The sequence below is a fragment of the Trachemys scripta genome, chromosome 14 (genome assembly GCF_013100865.1).
Source record: "Trachemys scripta elegans isolate TJP31775 chromosome 14, CAS_Tse_1.0, whole genome shotgun sequence".
NCBI lineage: Eukaryota > Metazoa > Chordata > Testudines > Emydidae > Trachemys > Trachemys scripta.
The window spans coordinates 1685790-1705055 of record NC_048311.1 but is presented as its reverse complement, the minus strand read 5'-3'; the positions used below and the strand labels follow the sequence as shown (position 1 = coordinate 1705055).

The following is a 19266-nucleotide window of genomic DNA, read 5'->3' as shown; positions in this document are numbered from 1 at the left end:
TTTAGGAAACCCAAGGTCCAGTTCCCCATGATCCAGTGACTCTCGTACAACTGGGAATCTGGCCGGCTGACTTCAATGGCACTACACTGATTTAGACCAACTGAAGTTTTGTCCCAAAGTTTCCATAAGTTACCTGAGCTGAGAATGCCTCAAATACAAGTTATGCACAGTTCTATGATCTGATGTAAAAATATGTAATTTAATTTATTTAAGATCATCAACATTACTTGATAAACTTCAATTTCCTCAACATTTTCCCTACAGCCATTTTCACCTCCTTGTTTTTTAGGCTGTAGATGATGGGGTTTAAGATGGAGGTCAAGACGCTGTACTGAATGGAGAACATTTCATCCAGCATGACAGAGGAGACCGAGCTGGATTTTGTGTACTGGAGAAAACCTGTCGGGTAGAATAAGACAACCACAATCAGGTGGGAGCTGCAGGTGGAGAAGGCTTTATGCATGTCCTCCACAGAGCGTATCCTCAGGATGGTATAGGTGATGTGAATGTAGAAGATCAGGGTGAGGAGAAAGGAGCTTGATCCAAATATCAGAACAGAAGTAAGAAGCACCACTTGACTGGTGAGGGTCACAATGCAGGACAGCTGTAACAGAGGAGGGAGCTCACAGATGAAATGGCTGTTTTGATTGGGCCCACAGAACTGTAACTTGAAGGTAAAAACAGTGTTAAGCAGGGCATGGAGAAACTTCTTGCCCATGCACTGCTCACCAGCTGAACACAGATCCCTTTGCTCATTCTCTCCATGTAACGCAATGGGTCACAGATGGCAGCGTAGCGGTCAGAAGCCATGGTTGAGAGAATGAGAATTTCAGCACCACCTGAGAGGAGGATGAAGAACATCTGGACAATGTAGCCATTGACAGAAATAATTTTTTGCACTGCTAGGAAGTTCCTCAGCGTGTTAGGCACCGTGACCGAGAAATAGCAGATATCAATAAAGGATAAATGGAAGAGGAAGAAGTACAAAGGGGTGTTAAAGTGAGACTCTGCTCTTATCACCACCTTGATCACTATGTTACCACTCAGAGTGATTAGGTAAATAACTAAAAACACCGAGAAGAGGAAAATCTGCATCTGTGGGTCACTGGAAAGTCCCAGGAGAATAAATTCAGTCACTGTGGTTTGATTTTTCTTTGGCATTTATTCAGGAAAACTGTGACCTGGAAGACAAGCGAAAACAAATGGAATTAACATTTATCATAAAAATAAACTGAAAGAGTATGTGGAGAACATCTGTTCCATAGGATGAATGTAAAGAGCGTCCTATTCCATTCTGTAAAATACGTGTTTTAAGTCAACTAAATTTAGAGAGAGAGAGAGATGTCAATCATATTTGTGTGTTTTAAATAGACAAAATAGGCTGGCTACACAAAAGGCCTTGGGCACCTGCCACTTTAGATGCCTAAATCCCAGAATCAGGTCCTACTGGTATTCACAAATATCCTGCTCAGCTCTGACTAAGGGATAGTCTGATGTGGGGCTCCCTCAGTCTCTCCTCTTCAAGCTGTTCCTCTGTGGATAAATCATAAAAAGAGGCCGTGTAGGGTTACTGGATACTTGGTCTTCTGCATCTGCGGTGAGTGTTCTAGCATGTGAAGTTAATCTGATCAGTAGCATGAATGTAAAGAGAGCCCTATTCCAGGCTGTGCAATGTCTATTTGAAATATACTAAATTCAGTGAGAGAGAAACAGAGATGCTGGATGGAATTTGTGTGTTTTAAGTAGACAACACAGGCTGGTTTGGGGCACCTAACTGCCAAATTATTTGTCAAATCATTTAGTAAAATCAGGATGAGTTCACGAATAACTCAAGGGCACAAAACAAGGCCAACATTCGCAGCTAATGTTTGACTGACTAATGAAAACCACTGACATGGGTCTCTTACTCTTTCAAGAGATCAGAAACTGCCCCCTATATTTCTGAACATTTCCCGATGTGAATAGTATACATTTTTATTAATTGTATAATGTGTTACATCATGATAGACTATCAGTATTATTTCTCTTTCTACTTCTCTGTGTGTCATTTATTGTTCCATCATCATTTCTCTCTCTGTGACAAGTTGGACCACTTTTATTAGTGAAAAAGACAAGCTTTCGAGCGACACAGAGTTCTTTTTGAGCTCACTGTTCAATGGGTAGAACATCCTCTGTGGGTCAGTGATTCCATATCTTGTGGACATGAAGTGAGCCAGCACCATATGGAAAATGAACCTGCATCAGAAGGACATTGTTTTCCCTAGGAAAGGGAGCCTGGGGCTGGGAGCCATGAACCGGATGGAGATTCTCAGGGTCTCCTGAGTGGAGTTTGATCCTTACATGGGGCTGACTGTGGAATGATTGGTAAAGTTCAGAACAACTGCACCTGTGTTTCTCCTATACGGTCCACTGAGGGCACCCAGTCTCAGGTGTCCTGCTCCCCAGTCATTACCTCTCTTGGATGGAGACTTGCATCACTCTTCCTTCTGACAGGCTGACCACTTACCTGCCTTCACTGTGTTATTCCTAACAGACCATCTTCACTTCTCTCCTCAGAGACAGTACACAGTGTAATTGCTATGCTTGTAAGTTACCACAAGACTCTTTCTAAGCAAGCGTATTTTAGGCTTAAGGTAAGTCCCTACCGAGGAAAATATATAAAAAAGAATAAAAGAAACCTATACAACAAACTTTCCAGAGAGCACCCGAATTGCAACATGGGCTTTGGTAAGAGCTGTCCTTCAACCCCCACTCAGGGATTTTCCTATGGATTCATGTTCTTCACATCCTCACCTCAGAACAAGAACAATGCCTAACTCTGAGAGTGACTCATTTATAGAGTTTGTCTCTTTGAAGAGACCTTGCATATGTAGTCAGCCAGACAAAATCTGCCCCAAGTGCAGCTTCAAAAGAAGGGTTTCCAGGTGAGTCATTTGCACAGGGCCAGCCCTAGACCAAATGGTGCCCAAGGCAAGAAACGTCTTTGCCGCCCCCCCTCCAAATGTTAAACTTTTGAATACCTTATTTTTTATTGCATTTGTACCACATTTCATGACTTTGGTGCATGATTTGCATGCATGATTTATCCCTGTCAGAGAAGAAGTTAAATTTGCACACTAGGATCTGTAAATCTGTATTTTGTCACTGACAACAAAAACAGCACGCCCCAAGCCTTGGGTTGCCTGCCCCTAAATCCGGGCCTGCATTTGCATTCCCTTCTCCCCCACAAAATGTCCTAGGACATCCACTTCACTCGTATTGTCCCCAATAATCCTTTGAAGCTCCTAATAGCTCCAAGAGATTGCATTATTCATTGCTTCCTCCTAAGGAATCTCCATACAATCTCACAACAGTACATAAATATTTGCATTTTTAATACAAAAACTCCAAAGATGTTAAACTTAATTCAGTAAGGTTTTTCCAAGATATTACAGGATATTGTCATTTCTGTCATAATGACAATCTTGCAATATAGTGTCTGAATCCCTGGCTGCACTCAAATCCTCTAAGCTTACTCCCATCTATATGCGGTTGGGTCTTCAAGTTCTTCTTATCCATTCTAGTCTGTCTTGTATATATTTCCTCTGAAACCCAGAAGCTAACCAAATCCTTTACTATGACATCCATCTATCTAAATTGGGGTCTTCCAACACTTCTCTTACCCTTCACTACTAAATTTAACTCCCTGTTTCCTATATGTTCTCCCGATTTTATTTTTGCATAGCCAAATCATCTAAACCTGGATTCCCTCAGCTTTTTTTATATATATGTAATTTGTATCACCTTCACACTTCCCCTACTTTGTTCCGAACATAGTCCATCCTTGTAACTCCAACCACTGATCTTAAAATATTCATTTCCACTGTATTCAAGATTTCCTCCTTTCTCTTCCTCGCTGCCCAGAATTCAGAGCCCTTTAAAAATGCAGATCTAATTAGTATCTTGTAGGCGTTACTTTTCAATTTGTTTGGCTTAGTGAAAACTCAAATGCTCATATAAATATTCATGTAGTGACCAATCCTGCAAAAGGGCTACTCCAGTGCATAGGATGAACACATGAGTAATCATACTCCAATTAAGTGTGACTATGGACCACTACCAAGATTCTGAATTTGTCTGCAGGACTTGGATCACACAGAATCTTGATTGGGCTCAATCCCTCACAAAGTCAAAAAGAGGAAGTCCTGTTAGCCTCCGTTGGAGTTCTGAAAGCAGACAGGCTGTAGGGATACAACCATTTAGTTTATTGCTGCATCTGAATGTAGTCTATTGCTGCATCTGAAAAAATTAGGTTTTTTACCCATGAAAGCTTATGCCCAAATAAATCTGTTAGTCTTTAAGGTGCCACCGGACTCCTTGTTGTTTTTGTGGATACAGACTAACATGGCTACCAGCTGATACTTGACAACCGTTTAGTCTAAACACTCAAGTGTATGCAATATCATGTCTATAGAGAAGAAGAGATGCACATAAACATAATAGATGAATGAAAAAGCCCATTCAATCAAGTTAGACTTTCTTTAATATTTGCTTTGGGTGCGGGTGTCTGTTTGGTGAACCACTGTTGGGAGGGTGTTCTATGCAGAAATAAGACACATAATTAAACTTTAAGCTTCAGGGCTTAAATCAAACTCTAACAATTAGAGACTCTGCTATAGGGGCAGATTATCCCACATCTGTGTACTGTCAAGAATTGCCATATTGAGTCAGACCTGCCATGTAGTCTAGAATCCTCTTTCTGGCAGTGACCAGAACCAGCTGTTCAGAGGAAGACTCAATAACCTATGTTCCCATGACACAGACAATGGCAGTACAAGAGGCGATCAATTTTNACTCAATAACCTATGTTCCCATGACACAGACAATGGCAGTACAAGAGGCGATCAATTTTTCTTCAACAACTGTCACACAGAACGGCCCCTCCAAACATTGAACTCAAAACCCTGGGTTTAGCAGGCCGTTGATTTCACGGAGGAAGGGGGAAGCAAATGAATACATCTATTTTTTACATCTTAAGCTGGCAGCAGACGGTGCAGCATGACTGATAGCCCTCGGCATCTTCTGGGTGCTTGGTAGAAGATACTGTACTACGATTGCTAGCCATCATCGTCAAGACAGTTCAATCGGACTGCCGGCAGGACTGAGTCTCCAGGAGACAAAGCATGTCTGCCCAGGTGCCTCTGATTGAACTGGAATACGACGATGACAGATATCAATCTTAGTACACCATCTACTGCCAAAAGGCAAGGGGCTGCTGCTGTGTAGCAATGCAGCCCCACGTCTGCCAGCACCCAGATAGCCGATGACGGTTACCAGTCATACTGCACCGTCTACTGCCAAAAGGCAATTAGCTGCTGCTGTGTAGCAATGTGGTACCACGTCTGCCGGCACCCAGATGACATATGGTGATGGTGAGCTGAGCTGATCTGAACGGGCTCCATGCTTGTGGTGGTATGTTGTCTGCACAGGTAACCCAGGTAAAAAGGTGCGAATCGATTGTCTGCCGTTGCTCTGATGGAGGGAGTGGGGCCTGACGGCATGTACCCAGAACCCCCCCCACTACACTGTTTTGCATCATCAGGCATTGGGATCTCAACCCAGAATTCTAATGGGCAGCGGAGACTGTGGGAACTGTGGGATAGTTACCCACAGTGCAACGCTCCGGAAGTCGACTCTAGCCTCGGTACTGTGGATGCGGTCCGCCGGCTTCATGAACTTAGAGCATTTTATGTGGGGAAACAAACAAACAGTATGATCATATTTGATAGATTGTAACTTTTCCATTAATACCTTACATGATCTACTTTGTAGAAAATATATCATAATTATATGGCAGTGTGACTATGGGGGGCAGGGTGCTGCTTTAAGACACAAAGTGTCACAGACTGATTGAGGCCCAGGTAGGAGGTGTATTATTTAGAGATTCATCTTGAGTAGATCTTTAATATGAGGATGGTATTGCCTTACTTGGGGCGACTACTGACCAACAGCTGAGAAAAATAACTTAATCTATGATGACAAAACCAAAGACATGAATGCCTCCTATAAAATGGAAATGAATGGCCTGGTCCTGTGCATGTACATGCCAATGGCTTTGAATGGGTGAATAGTTTTATCTATCTGGGTAGCGGGTTGACAGCAGGAGGTTCTATATAGGAAGGAGTCACACGTTTGATCCATTTTGCATTGGTGGCATTTCAGCATCTTCAAATGCTTCCGTTTGCGTGGCAGAATGTCTATGTGACAGCTAAGAGATGAGTGTTCAATGTGGTAGCCATGGCAACTCTGTTATATGGAGCAGAAATATATCCATTAAAAATAGCCGAGGAGAAAACTGGGCAGTTTTCAGGGTCAAAAATACAGTGGATTTTTAACATCTGTTGATTTGTGGGACGGGATCCCTGGGCTGCAACCTGGGACTATGGGACCACAGTGCCCCCTGAATTCACTAGCCTGGGTTGAATCTCACAGTGCTCTGATAACAGCATGTGGAGGTGTTTGATGCCGTTCACTAGCACTCAGTCCAGCAGCATGTGGAGCCCCATGCCCAGCTAGATTGCATGAATGACCCCATAGCACTTACGAAACACACAGAGAAAGGCACCAGCCAAATCCTGCCCTGCTCCCAGCCTTGTATCTCAGGAATATACTGCCTTGTATTGCTCATGAAAAGATCTTGACCAGTGCAAGTTTATTAATTAGTTCGCCACTTCTTCAAGGGAAAGTGGACATGTACCAGCCTTTGTAACCTGAGCAGATTTACGAAACACTTCAGACAAACTCTGGTAAGGATAAACATAAAAATAAGTTTGACTACAAAAGAATATAAGTGATAGACAAAAAGTCAGATAAGTTTCCAAAAGAAAATAAAAGCTAAGCACACTGTCTAAACTCTCAACCATATGACATATGACAACCATAGAGCACAATCTCATAACTTCATATGCACTCAAGATATACATATTTAGGTAGAACAATGGGTTTCAGCAGGTCATAATCTTTTCCATGATACCTTACATGGCAAGCCTTATATGAAATATCACAACTATATACAAATGATAAACATGGGGGTTACAGGGCGCTCCCTAGAAGAACAGAGTGTCACAGTTTGATTTTGTCACAAGCAAGGACATACTTAGATGATCCCAGCTAGTTGCAGTCTTGTATCAGTTGAGAAGAAGATGGATGCAATGGTGGGGTCATGTCCAATGTGCAGAAGAAAGTACACTTTTTTACTGAAGGTTTATAAATCTGAGGTCAAAGGAAGAAGAGAATAAGGGTGATCATGAATAAGATTGGAAGCTGCAATTCTGAGGAATTTAAGAAACCTAAATCCTCCCATACTAACTCTTGTGGAAGCAAGAAAACTTGCAAGAGTGAATCTAAGATGGAAATCTATTCTACATGCCTCCATAGCTGCATTCTAGTGATGTATCTAGTATCTGCTGTTGCCGATGTGCTGCTGACTTATATAATGTGAACAGCTTCATTAGGAGAGCCTGAGAAAGCCCTACCCTAAAATACCTCATAGCCAAGAGATTAGAGCACTTTCCTGAGAGATGGGAGCCCTAATTTCAAATCTCTTCTCCACAGCAGGCAGAGGTGAGAAGTGAATGAGTTTCCCCCACATCCAAGTACCCTAACCAATAGGTTAAAGGTATAGGGGATGCTTCCATATGCTGGATTGTCAAATTAGACTTTCTTTTCCTATGCATGAAAATATTTGGTGAATAGGTGTCAAATTTTCAAATAGCACAGGGTCAAGCAATACTGCTTAGCCCTCCCCCCCACATCCTACTTTTTCCCCACCATCTCATGCAGTCTATTTGCTCCATTCACATTATGGCTAGCATTGTCAATGGAGCGTATGGGAGATGAAATGGTTTGCTGTTTGGGGGTCTAGCTCCTAGGGCACTTTTAAAATCCAAGCCTGTCACTGAGATTGGATACCTAAATCCATTAGGCTCCTTTGGCAATCCAAGCTTCAGTACTCTCATTCTTATGCATGGTAAATTGCTGCTTAAGGACTGACCCAGCTCAGTGTTACAGATAGCTTGTTTCAGAGAGTGATCTGCAGGGATCTTCTCCTATGGGAACAAGACAGCATTTAAACAACTCTCCAAAATCCGTTCTTAGTCTTGGAGTCAGATGAGGAAAGGCTCTTTACTCCAAACAGTTAAAGCTGACAAGGTAGGGTAAGGTTATCCCTGGGAGTGGAGCAAAGATGAGTTGATATCCTGACATGATGTATTGCAGAGGCAGAAAGTCTGTTTATCTACCTACTTACTGATTTGTCTGTCTAATCTCTCTAAGACAACAGAAAGAGAAAATCACAGGTCAGAATGATCTCACCATTTTTATGGTCCACATTTAAAAGGCAGGTGAGTTGATTCATATTTTTATTCCTTTTTAATCTTATTTTACCCTTTCCTTTACAAATGATCAGATTCTTCCCCCCCCCCTTATCTAGGGCTGGGTCTCTCAACAGGGTCCCTTTGACTTCTGCCTGGATGCAGCAGTCTGCTCACACAGAGGCAAGTTAGGTGAGGTAATATCTTTTATTGGACCAAATTCAGTTGGTGAGAGAGAAGTTTTTGAGCCACACCGAGTTCTTCTCTTTCACCAACTGAAGTTGGTCCAATAAAAGGTATTATCTCACCTCTCTCGTCTCTTGAATATCTTGGGACAGATACAGCTACAACTCCACTGCATGCTCACACTTAGGGTGACCAGATCACTGACAGGAAATATCGGGACGTGGGGGGGGGAGGGGCGGGGAATATTGGGACGCACGGGGGGAGGCGGAGCAAAAAAAAAGTTAAAAAAAAAGCTGTTTTGCAGGTGCCGGCCGCACCGTGGCCGCTGCCCCTCTCCCCACCCCCCAGGGCCCCAGGCACATGTGGCACGTCCCGCCGCCCCGCGGGGAAGGAGCCGCTGGAGAAAGAGGTGTGTGGCTCCGGACCCCGGCAGCAGCGGGGGAGAGCGGCTCAGGGCTGCGCAAGTGGGCACGTAAAGTTTATCAGCTGGGGGGGACCCCGGCCGGCTTCTCGCCCTGCCCTATAGGGGGGTAGCGTCCCTGCCCCGCGCCAGTATATTCCACAGGCCGCCACAGGCCAGGTAAGGAACCGAGTCCCTCCCTCCCTCCCTCCAGCTCCTCAGCTGAGCGGCATTCCTCCTCCCTCCAAGGCTTGCAGATGGAATGCCGGCGCAAACCTGAAGGGAGGGGGTGGTGGCCGGCTTCCAGTTCCTGAGGCTAGTGAGTATGGGCACCAGACGGGCAAGGGGGCTGCTCCCCCAGGAGGGTGACGGGGGGCTCAGCTGAGGAGCCAGGACAAGGGGGGAGGGGGCAACTCGGCTCCTTACCTGGCCTGTGGCGGCGGGCGCGACATGCTGGCGCAGGGCGGGGAGCCGGCCGGGGGCCGTCCAAGACGATAAACTTTACATGGCCACTCGTGCGGCCCCGAGCTGCTCTCCCCCCGCCACTGCTGGTGTCCGGAGCCCCCCCTCTACCTCCTGGGGGAGCAGCCCCCTTGCCAGCCTCCCTTGCCCACCCAGTGCCCCTACTCACCAGCTCCAGGAACTGGAAGCCGGCCACCACCCCCGCCCTCCAGGCTTGCCCCGCCATTACAGCAACAAGCCTGGGAGGGAGGTGGAATGCCACATGCATGGGGAAGAGGCGTGGCCAGGGCGGGGATTTGGGGAAGGAGCCAATGGGGGGTGGAGGGGGCGGAGTCGGGGTGGGGGAGGCCAAGAGCCCTTCCAGGAGGGCAAAATTGCTTGTTTGTCCAGTGTCCCGACCGCACATCAGTTGTGACACGGGACAAACAAGCAAATATCGGGACAGGCCCGATAAAATTGGGACGTCTGGTCACCCTACTCTCACTGAATGAATTGCAACAAAGGCGTTGTGATTGGGAACCCAGCTACTACTGAAATCACTCATCTCTCTCTCTCTACTTCTGAAGGCAGCACTGAGAGAATGGAGTTCATTTGGTGCATGTTAGCTGTAGTTTCTTTTTTTGGAGAGAGTGTATGTGTTTTATGGGGAGGTTCGGGGTAGGGCATTCTCTGGAGAAGACACTTAGTTTTAATAAGAATGTAAGTATGGCCATACTGGGTCAGACCAATGGTCCATATAGCCAGTATCCTGTCTTTCATCAGTGGCCGGTGTCTGCTCTTTTCTGTTCACTCCTTCTAAAACATCTATTTGTTGAGTGATCCATCCTCTGTTCTCCAGTCCCAGCTTCTAGCCGCCAGAGGTTTATGGACACCCCGAGAGTGGGGATGAGTCCCAGAGCATCTTGGCTAATAACTTCATGGAGGATAGGTCCATCAATGGCTATCTATTTCTTTTTGTATCAGTTATACTTTTGGCCTTCACAACATCCTCTGGCAACAAGTTCTACCACTTGACTATGCATTGTGTGAAGAAATTCTTCCTTTTGTATGTATTAAACCTGCTGCCTATTAATTTTGGCAGGTGACTCCTGGTTCATGTGTTTTGTGAAGATGTAAATAACACTATCTTATTTACTTTCTCTGCACCATTCATGATTTCATATCCCATCTTACTCCTTTCTTTTCCAAGCCAAACAGTCCCAGTCTTTTTAAATCTCTCCTCATATGGAAGCTGTTCCATACCCATAATCATTTTTGTTGCCCTTCTCTGTACTTTTTCCAATTTGGATATATCATTTTTGAGATGGGGTGACCAGAACTGCACGCAGTATTCATGGTGTAGGTGTACCATGAATTTATACAGTGTCATTATGATATTGTCTGTCTTCTTATCTGTCCCTTTCCTAATGGTACCTAACATTCTGTTAGTTTTCTTGACTGCTGCTGCATATTGAGCAGATCTTCTCACAGAGCTACCCAGGGTGACTCCAGGATCTTTCTTGAGTGGTTACAGCTAATTTAGACCTCATCATCTTGTGTGAATAGCTGGGATTATGTTTTCCAATGTGCTTTACTTTGCATTTATCAGCATTGAATTTCATCTGCCATTTTCTTGCACAGCCACTCCATTTTTTGAGATCCCTTTTGTAACTCTTCATAGGCTGCTTTGGACTTAACTACCTTGAGTAGTTTTGTATAGTGTGTAAATTTTGCCACTTCACTGTTTAAACTTGTACTAGAACCTAGCTGTCAACATAGGCAGATTCTGTGCAAAGGAAACTTTGAGTGGAGACAGGTAAATAGTACTAGAGCCAGTGTTGTTTACTCGTTTTCTTAGATCATTTATGAATATGTTAATCTCTTTGCTTAAATATTTGTCTCATGGGCTGATAATGGAGGAAAGGTTCACTTTCTCTATAGGGTCATATGGGGACAAACATAGATTGGACATTGGAGACAACATTGGCTTCATTCCCATTTCTATTAAAAATTGATGTCAAAATAGCCACTCACTTTCATGAGGGCAGGATAGACTCTCGTATATATGTGGAGCCTGACTTTCAGATGTGCAGAACAATGAGCTAAAGTCCCATTGAGTCAGATTTTCAAAGGAGTTTAAGTGACTTAGGAACAGAAGTCTCACTAATTTTCTATCGGGCTCTTTTTGAAAGTATGTCACTGTGACTAGAGAATGTTTTCCAGGCACACTCATTTCCTTTTCTTGAAAAATCCTAGCAATTTCAGTCATTTCTCCTCATCAGACACTTGAAGTAGGGGTCTCCCATATCCGAGATGAGCACCATAACTACTGGGATAAAATTTATGGTGGAGCTCCTCTTCCTAATTCCCTATCCTTGTTGGACAAAAACAAATGTGTATATAACTGGCCATGAACAAATTCAGGCTGGAAATTAGAAGAAGGTTTCTCACCAACAGAGGTGTGAGATTCTGGAACAACCTTCCAACAGGAGCTGTAGGGACACAGAACTTAATTAGTTTTAAGAGAGAGCTGGATAAATTTATGAGTGCAACTGTACGATTCCATTTCTTGAGATGTTGCAGGGCACGGCTTAGCAGCCCTGGGCCTCACTTCTGGTTTATGTCTGAGCTTCCTAAAGCTCATGCTTCAGGGTTTCAGGTCAGGAAGGGGATCCCCCTCTGGGAATGTATTCTCGGAGGGTTTTTGTTTTAGGGGTGGTTTTTGGTCTCCTTCCTCTGAAGCATCAGGGATGGCCACAGCTGGAGATGGGATCTTGGATGGGGTTGGCCAGGCCTCTGAGGTGGCACCAAGCATTCTCTTGCTCAGATGTTTGCCAAGGTCATTCTTGCTCACATAATCCGGGACTAACTGATCCTCGACTCTCTCCCAGCATATTTCACTGCACTTATAACTTTTTATTTTTTTACTCTATTTTATTTACTTTCAAATGTTATTTTTTAATTTTATTTTTTTTTAATTTTCCATTTTTGAAAATATTTGTTTATATATATATTTTTATTTTATTGCATTTTATATTTTAATTTTATGTTCTATATTTTTATTTTTAATTTATAGTGTTTATTTTAATTTTACTTTTTTATATTTTATTTCTATTTCTTTTATAATTGTATAGTGTTTTGTTTCTTTTTAATTTATTTTATCATTTTGATGTATTTGAAAATTTTCTGATGGAAATGTTGATTCATCAAAATCAAAACTTTCTACTGGGATGTGGCATTTTCAGTGACATTTAGTTTCGCAATCGGCATCCAACTGAATGCTCTAGCCAAGGTGTGGGCTTCAAATAGAATCCCAGTTTATATATTGCAGTATTATCTCTTATCCAGATTATCTCTAGTAGTAGCTTTTAATTATCCTCAGTGAGTGCTTGTCCACATAAAGAGACTAGGAATTTCCTCTATAAAAGACTCTCTGGCTGATGACTGCAATGATGATGGGGAGGTGAGATGCTTCCAGTAGCCTGATTTCCACCAAAATCAGGCCCACAGAATCCCCTATGTGGTGCTCTAGGCAGAGGAAAACTCTTTGAGATGCCCTCACCCAAATCCCCAACTTCAGGTCTCTAAATCCCTCACACTCTAGACCGTAATCCTGCGGTCACTGCCTCAACTCTGTATTCAGAGTTTATGTAATCTATACTGAGACGATTGCCAAGGGATATGTTGATTCAAACTGCTTAGGGACATTCTGAAAATTGAACAGAGGAATTCAAAAGTTAATATGCAATGATCACAAAGCAGCATAAAAACTTATCTACATGGTACAGCACAATGAAATCAAATGATGACCACTTAAAAAGGCTTAGGAGGTGATGGTTTGGACTGGCACAACCTCACGCATGGTGAGTTGGTTTCTGTCAGGGACAAACCAAGCCGATTCACAGCCAGCAAAATTGTAGGGTGTTTTACCAGCCCAAACGAGGCTGTGAGAATTCAGGGAGTCCTTCATTTGCCAGACTCCTCCTGGTGATCTGGTTTTCCCACTGCATACCACTAGTGTCAGCTCTTGGAGCAGAACGAAGGGAGCAATTATTTTGCCAATCAGAAAAAATAGGGTTTTTACACAAATCTGAGCTTGCCTTAGCAGCATGTTTGTGTGTCAGTTTTTCTCATTCACTCTCAGATGTCATAAGCCTCCATTATATGACTCCAAGCCCCCAGCCTGTGTGCTCAGCCCAGTATTTGTTTGGGGGACCTGAAGGAGAGGGAGCATTTGAACATTAATGCATTTAAATTGATAATGTGATCTTGACATTTAACTAATGCCATTCTTCTTCTCTTGTATAGTTTGGTCCATGGCAGACACAGAACAGGGAAATCAAACCTCCCTCATAGAGTTCATCCTCCTGGGTTTTGGGACTGTTCCCAAACTTCAGATTCTTCTCTTTATGTTGTTCTTTGTGATTTACATTGTGACCATGGCCGGGAACATCCTCACTGTTGTGCTAGTTGTGGCTGATCAGCACCTTCACACCCCCATGTACTTCTTCCTGGGGAACTTGTCCTGCTTGGAGACCTGCTACACCTCCACCGTCCTGCCCAGGATGCTGGCCAGTCTCCTGACTGGGGACAAAACCATTTCTATTGGTGGCTGCATCACACAATGTTACTTTGTTGGCTTCTTTGCAGCCACCGAGTGTTATCTCCTGGCAGCGATGTCTTATGATCGGTACCTAGCGATATGCAAACCACTGCATTATGCAACCCTTATGAATGGCAGTTTCTGCCTCCAGCTAGCAGCTGGGTCTTGGATTAGTGGGTTACTGGCTAGTTCCGTAGTAACGGGTATGATGTTACAATTACCTTTCTGCGGCCCCAATGAAATTGATCATTTCTTCTGTGAATTTACACAAATAATAAATCTCTACCGCAATGACATCTACCAGATGGAGCTTGTAATCATCATTGTGGCTGCTTTATTCACCCTGCCCCCGTTTGCTTTAACTGGGACATCCTACCTGTGTATCATCTCCACCATCCTGCGAATCCCTTCCACCACCGGGAGGCAAAAGGCCTTTTCTACCTGCTCCTCTCACCTCATTGTGGTGACAATTTTCTATGGGACCCTGATCATTGTGTATTTGCTACCAAACACCAACACACTCAGAGACCTCAACAAAGTGTTCTCTGTCTTCTACACAATTCTGACTCCTATGGCCAATCCCTTCATATACAGCCTGAGAAACAAAGAGGTGAAAGAGGCCCTGAGAAAAAAATGCCAGTAAATGTGTAGATTAATATCTCATGATTTTTAAGCCATTCTCATCATTTTTCACACCTGTTTGCACATTTGGGGTTGAGTTTATGGGCTTGTCTTTGGGTCAGTCTACCCTGCAATCATGGGGTGTGATTTCAGCTGGTGTAGACAGTCCCCAGCGAGCTTTACTCTAACTACCAAGTACTGGAGCGTTAAAGCTGCGGCAGCGCACGCTTCAGCTGAGACTAGCCATGTAAGTAAGTTCACAGGGTTCCGGGTGGGCCGTTACAGCCCAGGCTGAAGCACAGGCTGCTGCAGGTCCATTGCTCTGGTACCTGAGCTAGCTTGATTAAAGCTGACTTGGGTGTGTCTACGCAGTAACATCAAGTGATTGCGGTGCAGACATACCCCTAACTGCAATGTTAGCTCGAGGAGCAATTTGAGTTTAACTCGAGCTGTGGCTTTTGTCTTTCATATATATATATATAAACAATTATAAAACCAATCAATTATGTGTTTTGTTTTTTTTAACTGTACCCTGGATTTCTTAACAATTTAAGGCAGAGCAGTTTTCGTTGGGTTTTCTTTTGTATTCTGGTCAATTTGTTTAGGCAAAACTCTAAAAAGCAAGCTAATACTATTTTAGAAAGATTGCCATTAAACATTTAGAAAGCTATAACATGTCTTTTTCTGTTTTATTTTATTATTGTACAACCCTTCTTTACATGTGGGTTTTGTATAATATTGCTATTCTCCTGGAACTTATGTCTTCACTATTTACATTCCTGTAAGCTATTTTTGCAGGAGGGTTTTCTTACTAAGCAAGGCATTTCAACAAAAAAATGACTAAAATCTTTCTTTATTCAACTTCCATAACTAAATAACTATCATCTCTGTAATACAACTTAAACTGCATCTTTTTAAAATGTAAAAACATGATTAAATTATTTGTAAAATTTGTGATGGTGTAGTTTCTAATCACTTTATTTAATTGTAATGCTGTGATTAAAAAATCTTTCACTGAAAAAGATAACCGGTAAATAAAGAAATCTACAGATATGTTTCTTTTGATTGGTATTTTAAAAGTTTGTTAAAACTTTACTTGGTTTAACTGTGTTTTGATTAAAAAAAAAACATTAAGAAGAAAAAGAGTCAGGGGTGGGGGGAAAGCCTTCTAATCTCTGGTATAAAGCGTTAAAAGAAAAACTAGCATAATGTAAAACAGTTAAGTTAGCCTGTGTGTGTGCTTTATAAAGTCTGTAAATTTAAAGCTTTTTTTACAGCAGTTTTTCTTTCGGCAAAGAATTAAAAAGCAAGCTAAAGGCTGGTATATTACTACAACAACTTGTGTTATGTACAGTGTTTGTCTTTTCATTCCTTTGTTTAAAGAGCTGTATTTTTTTTTAAACAAACCACCGGTCAAAAGCCACGCCCCTTGGGACGTTGTGATTGGTTCAGGGAAATATATTCTATGGTGTTGCTATAGAACAGCTCCTGATTGGCTCAACCATGAGGCATAGTTTTCCCCAGTCTGGCTGACCCTGGATTTGCTGGCATTTGCCTAGAGGTAGCTGCAGGGGTAAGACGCTTTTCTCTTCTCTCTGCCATGTGGCCAGTGACACAGGCTTAGATAGATTAGAATAGAGACAGAGATACGTCAAAAGTGCCCAAATGACTTGGAAGTTTAACTCCCATTAATTTTCTATGGCACCTAGATTCATCGATTTTTAAGCCCAGAAAGGATCATTTGATCATCTATTCTGACCTCCTGTATAACCGAGGCCATTAAATTTCACCCAGTTGCCCCTGGACTGAGTCTAATAACGTTTGACTAAATCCTATACTCCAGGAATGCACCTAGTCTGAGTTGGTTCTGATAGTTAATCACCATCACTGTTAAAAAGATGTGCCACATTTTTAATTTGAATTTGAGCTTCTTGCCCTTGGATCTCATTATTCCAAGATTAGGCTCCTCAGCCACTGAAGCACTTTAGACAAAAGTCCCCACAATGAAAAAGAATTTCAATAAATATTTGACCACAGGTGGCTCACAATCAACCTGGGTTTTTTATTACATTTTTAGAGTAATTTTGAATGAGTGCATTTGAGAACATTGTGTGGTTCTGCATGGAAAAAACTGGAAAAAATCACTGTATGCATCATTTGCTCTAAATTATTCAGCCATCTCTATAGATGTTAGCCTTGTTTGACCTTAGTATGAAGTTTGTATCAGTTGCGTTCACCATTTTGTGCTCTCACTTACAATGAACAATCAGATTACAGTGGAACATATTCAGGCTATTCTGGCACTGAGGCTAGAAAGTGAAAATGCTGAGACATAATGGCTCATTTATTTAATATTCAGTGTACAGAAGGAAGCAGGGTTGTGAAGTGTTATGTCAAATAGCACTAGCAAACTGATTTGGAAATTAACCGGCAATAATAACTCACCATTAGGAATAACAGACCAGATTCTAACCTCCAGTTAACCTTGTGCGAAACTGGAGTAACATCATCAGCTTCGGTAAAGTTACTCCATGTTTACCAGTGGTGTAAATAAGATTGCAACATGGCTCAATATCTCATGCTCTCAGCGAGGCATAAATTTCCCTTCTTATTTCCTTCCCTTTGCACACTAGAAAAAAAAACACAGAGTAATCTTGCAGACACATTTGTTTGCCAGGCAGCAGAAATACTGTGATTCTGCACAGTGCAAATTTCTGTATTAGAGTAGACTCTTGTGAGAATTGACAAACCAACATGTATGTATATGTATCATACAAAAAACTATCTATCTATCTACCTGCCCTAGGAATTTTTTCCATACTCATCAATGGTGGCCAGCTAAGTACATTAAATATTGCAAATCTGTGAAGGGGACCATTCCTGTCTCTCTGTGAAACATAAGGACATGCATGCTTGGGCTTCAAAGAATGAGATAAGGGGGGGGGGGGGCACATTCTTGTACCAGATGTACTAGGAACGTTTTTTTTGGACATATGGAGACTTGAAGTCTCCACTGCCTGTTTCTGTTCTTCATCTGTACTCAACTCCCTCCTTTCTCCTAGTCTCTGGTGCATGACAACAAAGCTGATAAGAAGTTGCTGAGGCATCACAAATTGTTTGTAGTGTCAAAGAAGATAGATATGCATGAATATTAGAAGCTTTTAACTAATAAAGGGGGGTGGATTGGGTTGTTTTAACTATGACGCGATGGAACTGTCTATATAATCTCACTAGTTATTGTAATCAGGGCTGGTTCTCTCTGGAGACAGGCCGCTCTCTATTGTTCTCTTGCATCTGTAGAAGTGAGGTTCTTACCCACGAAAGCTTATGCTCCCAATACTTCTGTTAGTCTCAAAGGTGCCGCAGGACCCTCTGTTGCTTTTTACAGATTCAGACTAACACGGCTACTCCTCTGATACTCTCTATTGTTGTGTGCACTACTCAATGAAGAGCTTGTGTTTGGACCTTGCTGGTGTTGCCTGTCTCTCTGTGGTCAGACAATGAACCACGCCATCTGGGTTCAAGTCCCTGACATGAATATTAAGTAGGTACCAGGATTTCAGATGTTTGCTACTGGGGTGACACCCACCAGGTATTTAAATCTTGTCTGGCCAACACATTGTGAACGGACTATTCAAGTTAATAGCCCATTAGTGAACACTTAACTCTCTCAATAGACCATAGAAGAAACCTGTCCCCGCCTGAGGGGCCTTCCTGTAAACTTTCTAGCTGAAGAATGGGTGATGGCTGCTATTGTGCAGTCATCAAAGTATGCAAGGGCATGTGACTTGCTCATGTGACCCTGACTCCATCTTGTAAACTGTATTTTTCCACAAACTCGGCTGGGGCCTGTGTTTGAAACTGTAAAACTCCAGCCTCTGGAGGAAGCTATAAAAGAAGGAAAGTGACATCATGACTTGTTCTTTCTTCCCCCACAACTCAACGCTTGAAGGAACATCTGGAAAACAAAGACTCTGAACTGGGGAGGGGGTCCCAGGCTGAAAAGATTTCTAGCCTGCATACTAAGGAACTATTTGTATTATCTATCAGGGTGAGACATTGTTTGATTCATATCTTATTCAGTTACTACAACCCAGACTGCGATTTTATTGTATTTCTTAAATTAACTTTGATCTATATGCTTACTACTTGTAATCACTTAAAATCTATCTTTTGCCATCAGTAAACTTACTTTTATGTTTATTCTTACTAGTGAGTTTGTCTGAAGTGTTTGGTAAATCTACTCAGATTGCAAAGACTGTGCATGTCCACTCCCCTTAAAGAAGTGGCAAATCAATTAATACATTTGCATTGTTCATGACATGATCTTGAGCAGTGCATCCCATCTGGTTTGGTTGGCTTTCAATTTTCTATTGAGCAGTGCAAGACAGTATATCCCTGAGGTACAAGGCTGGGAGGATCTGGTTGGTGCCTTTCTCTCTGAGATTTCATGAGTGGCTCTGAGAGCATTCATGCAATCTAGCTGGGTATGGGACTTCACATGCTGCTGGACTGAATGATAACAGCACCTGGAGAGTGGTTTGCTGCTTGTCAGTAGCAGAGCATTTTGAGACACACCCCAGGCTGGTGAATTCAGGAGGCACAGAAGTCCCACAGTCTCAGGTTGCACCCCGTCACATCATCCAATACTCTATTATAACATT

General features: G+C 42.7%; 2 protein-coding genes across 2 annotated transcripts; one reads left to right on the top strand and one right to left on the bottom strand.

Annotated features, from left to right (window-relative positions):
- Positions 1–223: 223 nt before the first annotated feature.
- Positions 224–1161, bottom strand: LOC117887511 (olfactory receptor 5M10-like). The gene is made up of 2 exons (XM_034790162.1): positions 730–1161; positions 224–604 (listed from the first exon to the last, which is right to left on the bottom strand). Exons 1-2 carry the CDS (start codon positions 1159–1161, stop codon positions 224–226), a joined length of 813 nt encoding a protein of 270 aa, XP_034646053.1.
- A 12533-nt stretch (positions 1162–13694) lies between these two features.
- LOC117887510 (olfactory receptor 10A7-like) lies at positions 13695–14624 on the top strand. The gene has a single exon (XM_034790161.1). It carries the CDS (start codon positions 13695–13697, stop codon positions 14622–14624), a length of 930 nt encoding a protein of 309 aa, XP_034646052.1.
- Positions 14625–19266: the final 4642 nt, after the last annotated feature.

Bases quoted from the DNA above. Each gene is read 5' to 3' on its own strand.
- LOC117887511 (XM_034790162.1), bottom strand. From the start codon at position 1,161: ATGCCAAAGAAAAATCAAACCACAGTGACTGAATTTATTCTCCTGGGA. The intron at 605-729 runs GTGAGCAGTGCA...CCTCTGTTACAG, and splicing joins AAGGGATCTGTGTTCAGCTG to CTGTCCTGCATTGTGACCCT.
- LOC117887510 (XM_034790161.1), top strand. From the start codon at position 13,695: ATGGCAGACACAGAACAGGGAAATCAAACCTCCCTCATAGAGTTCATC.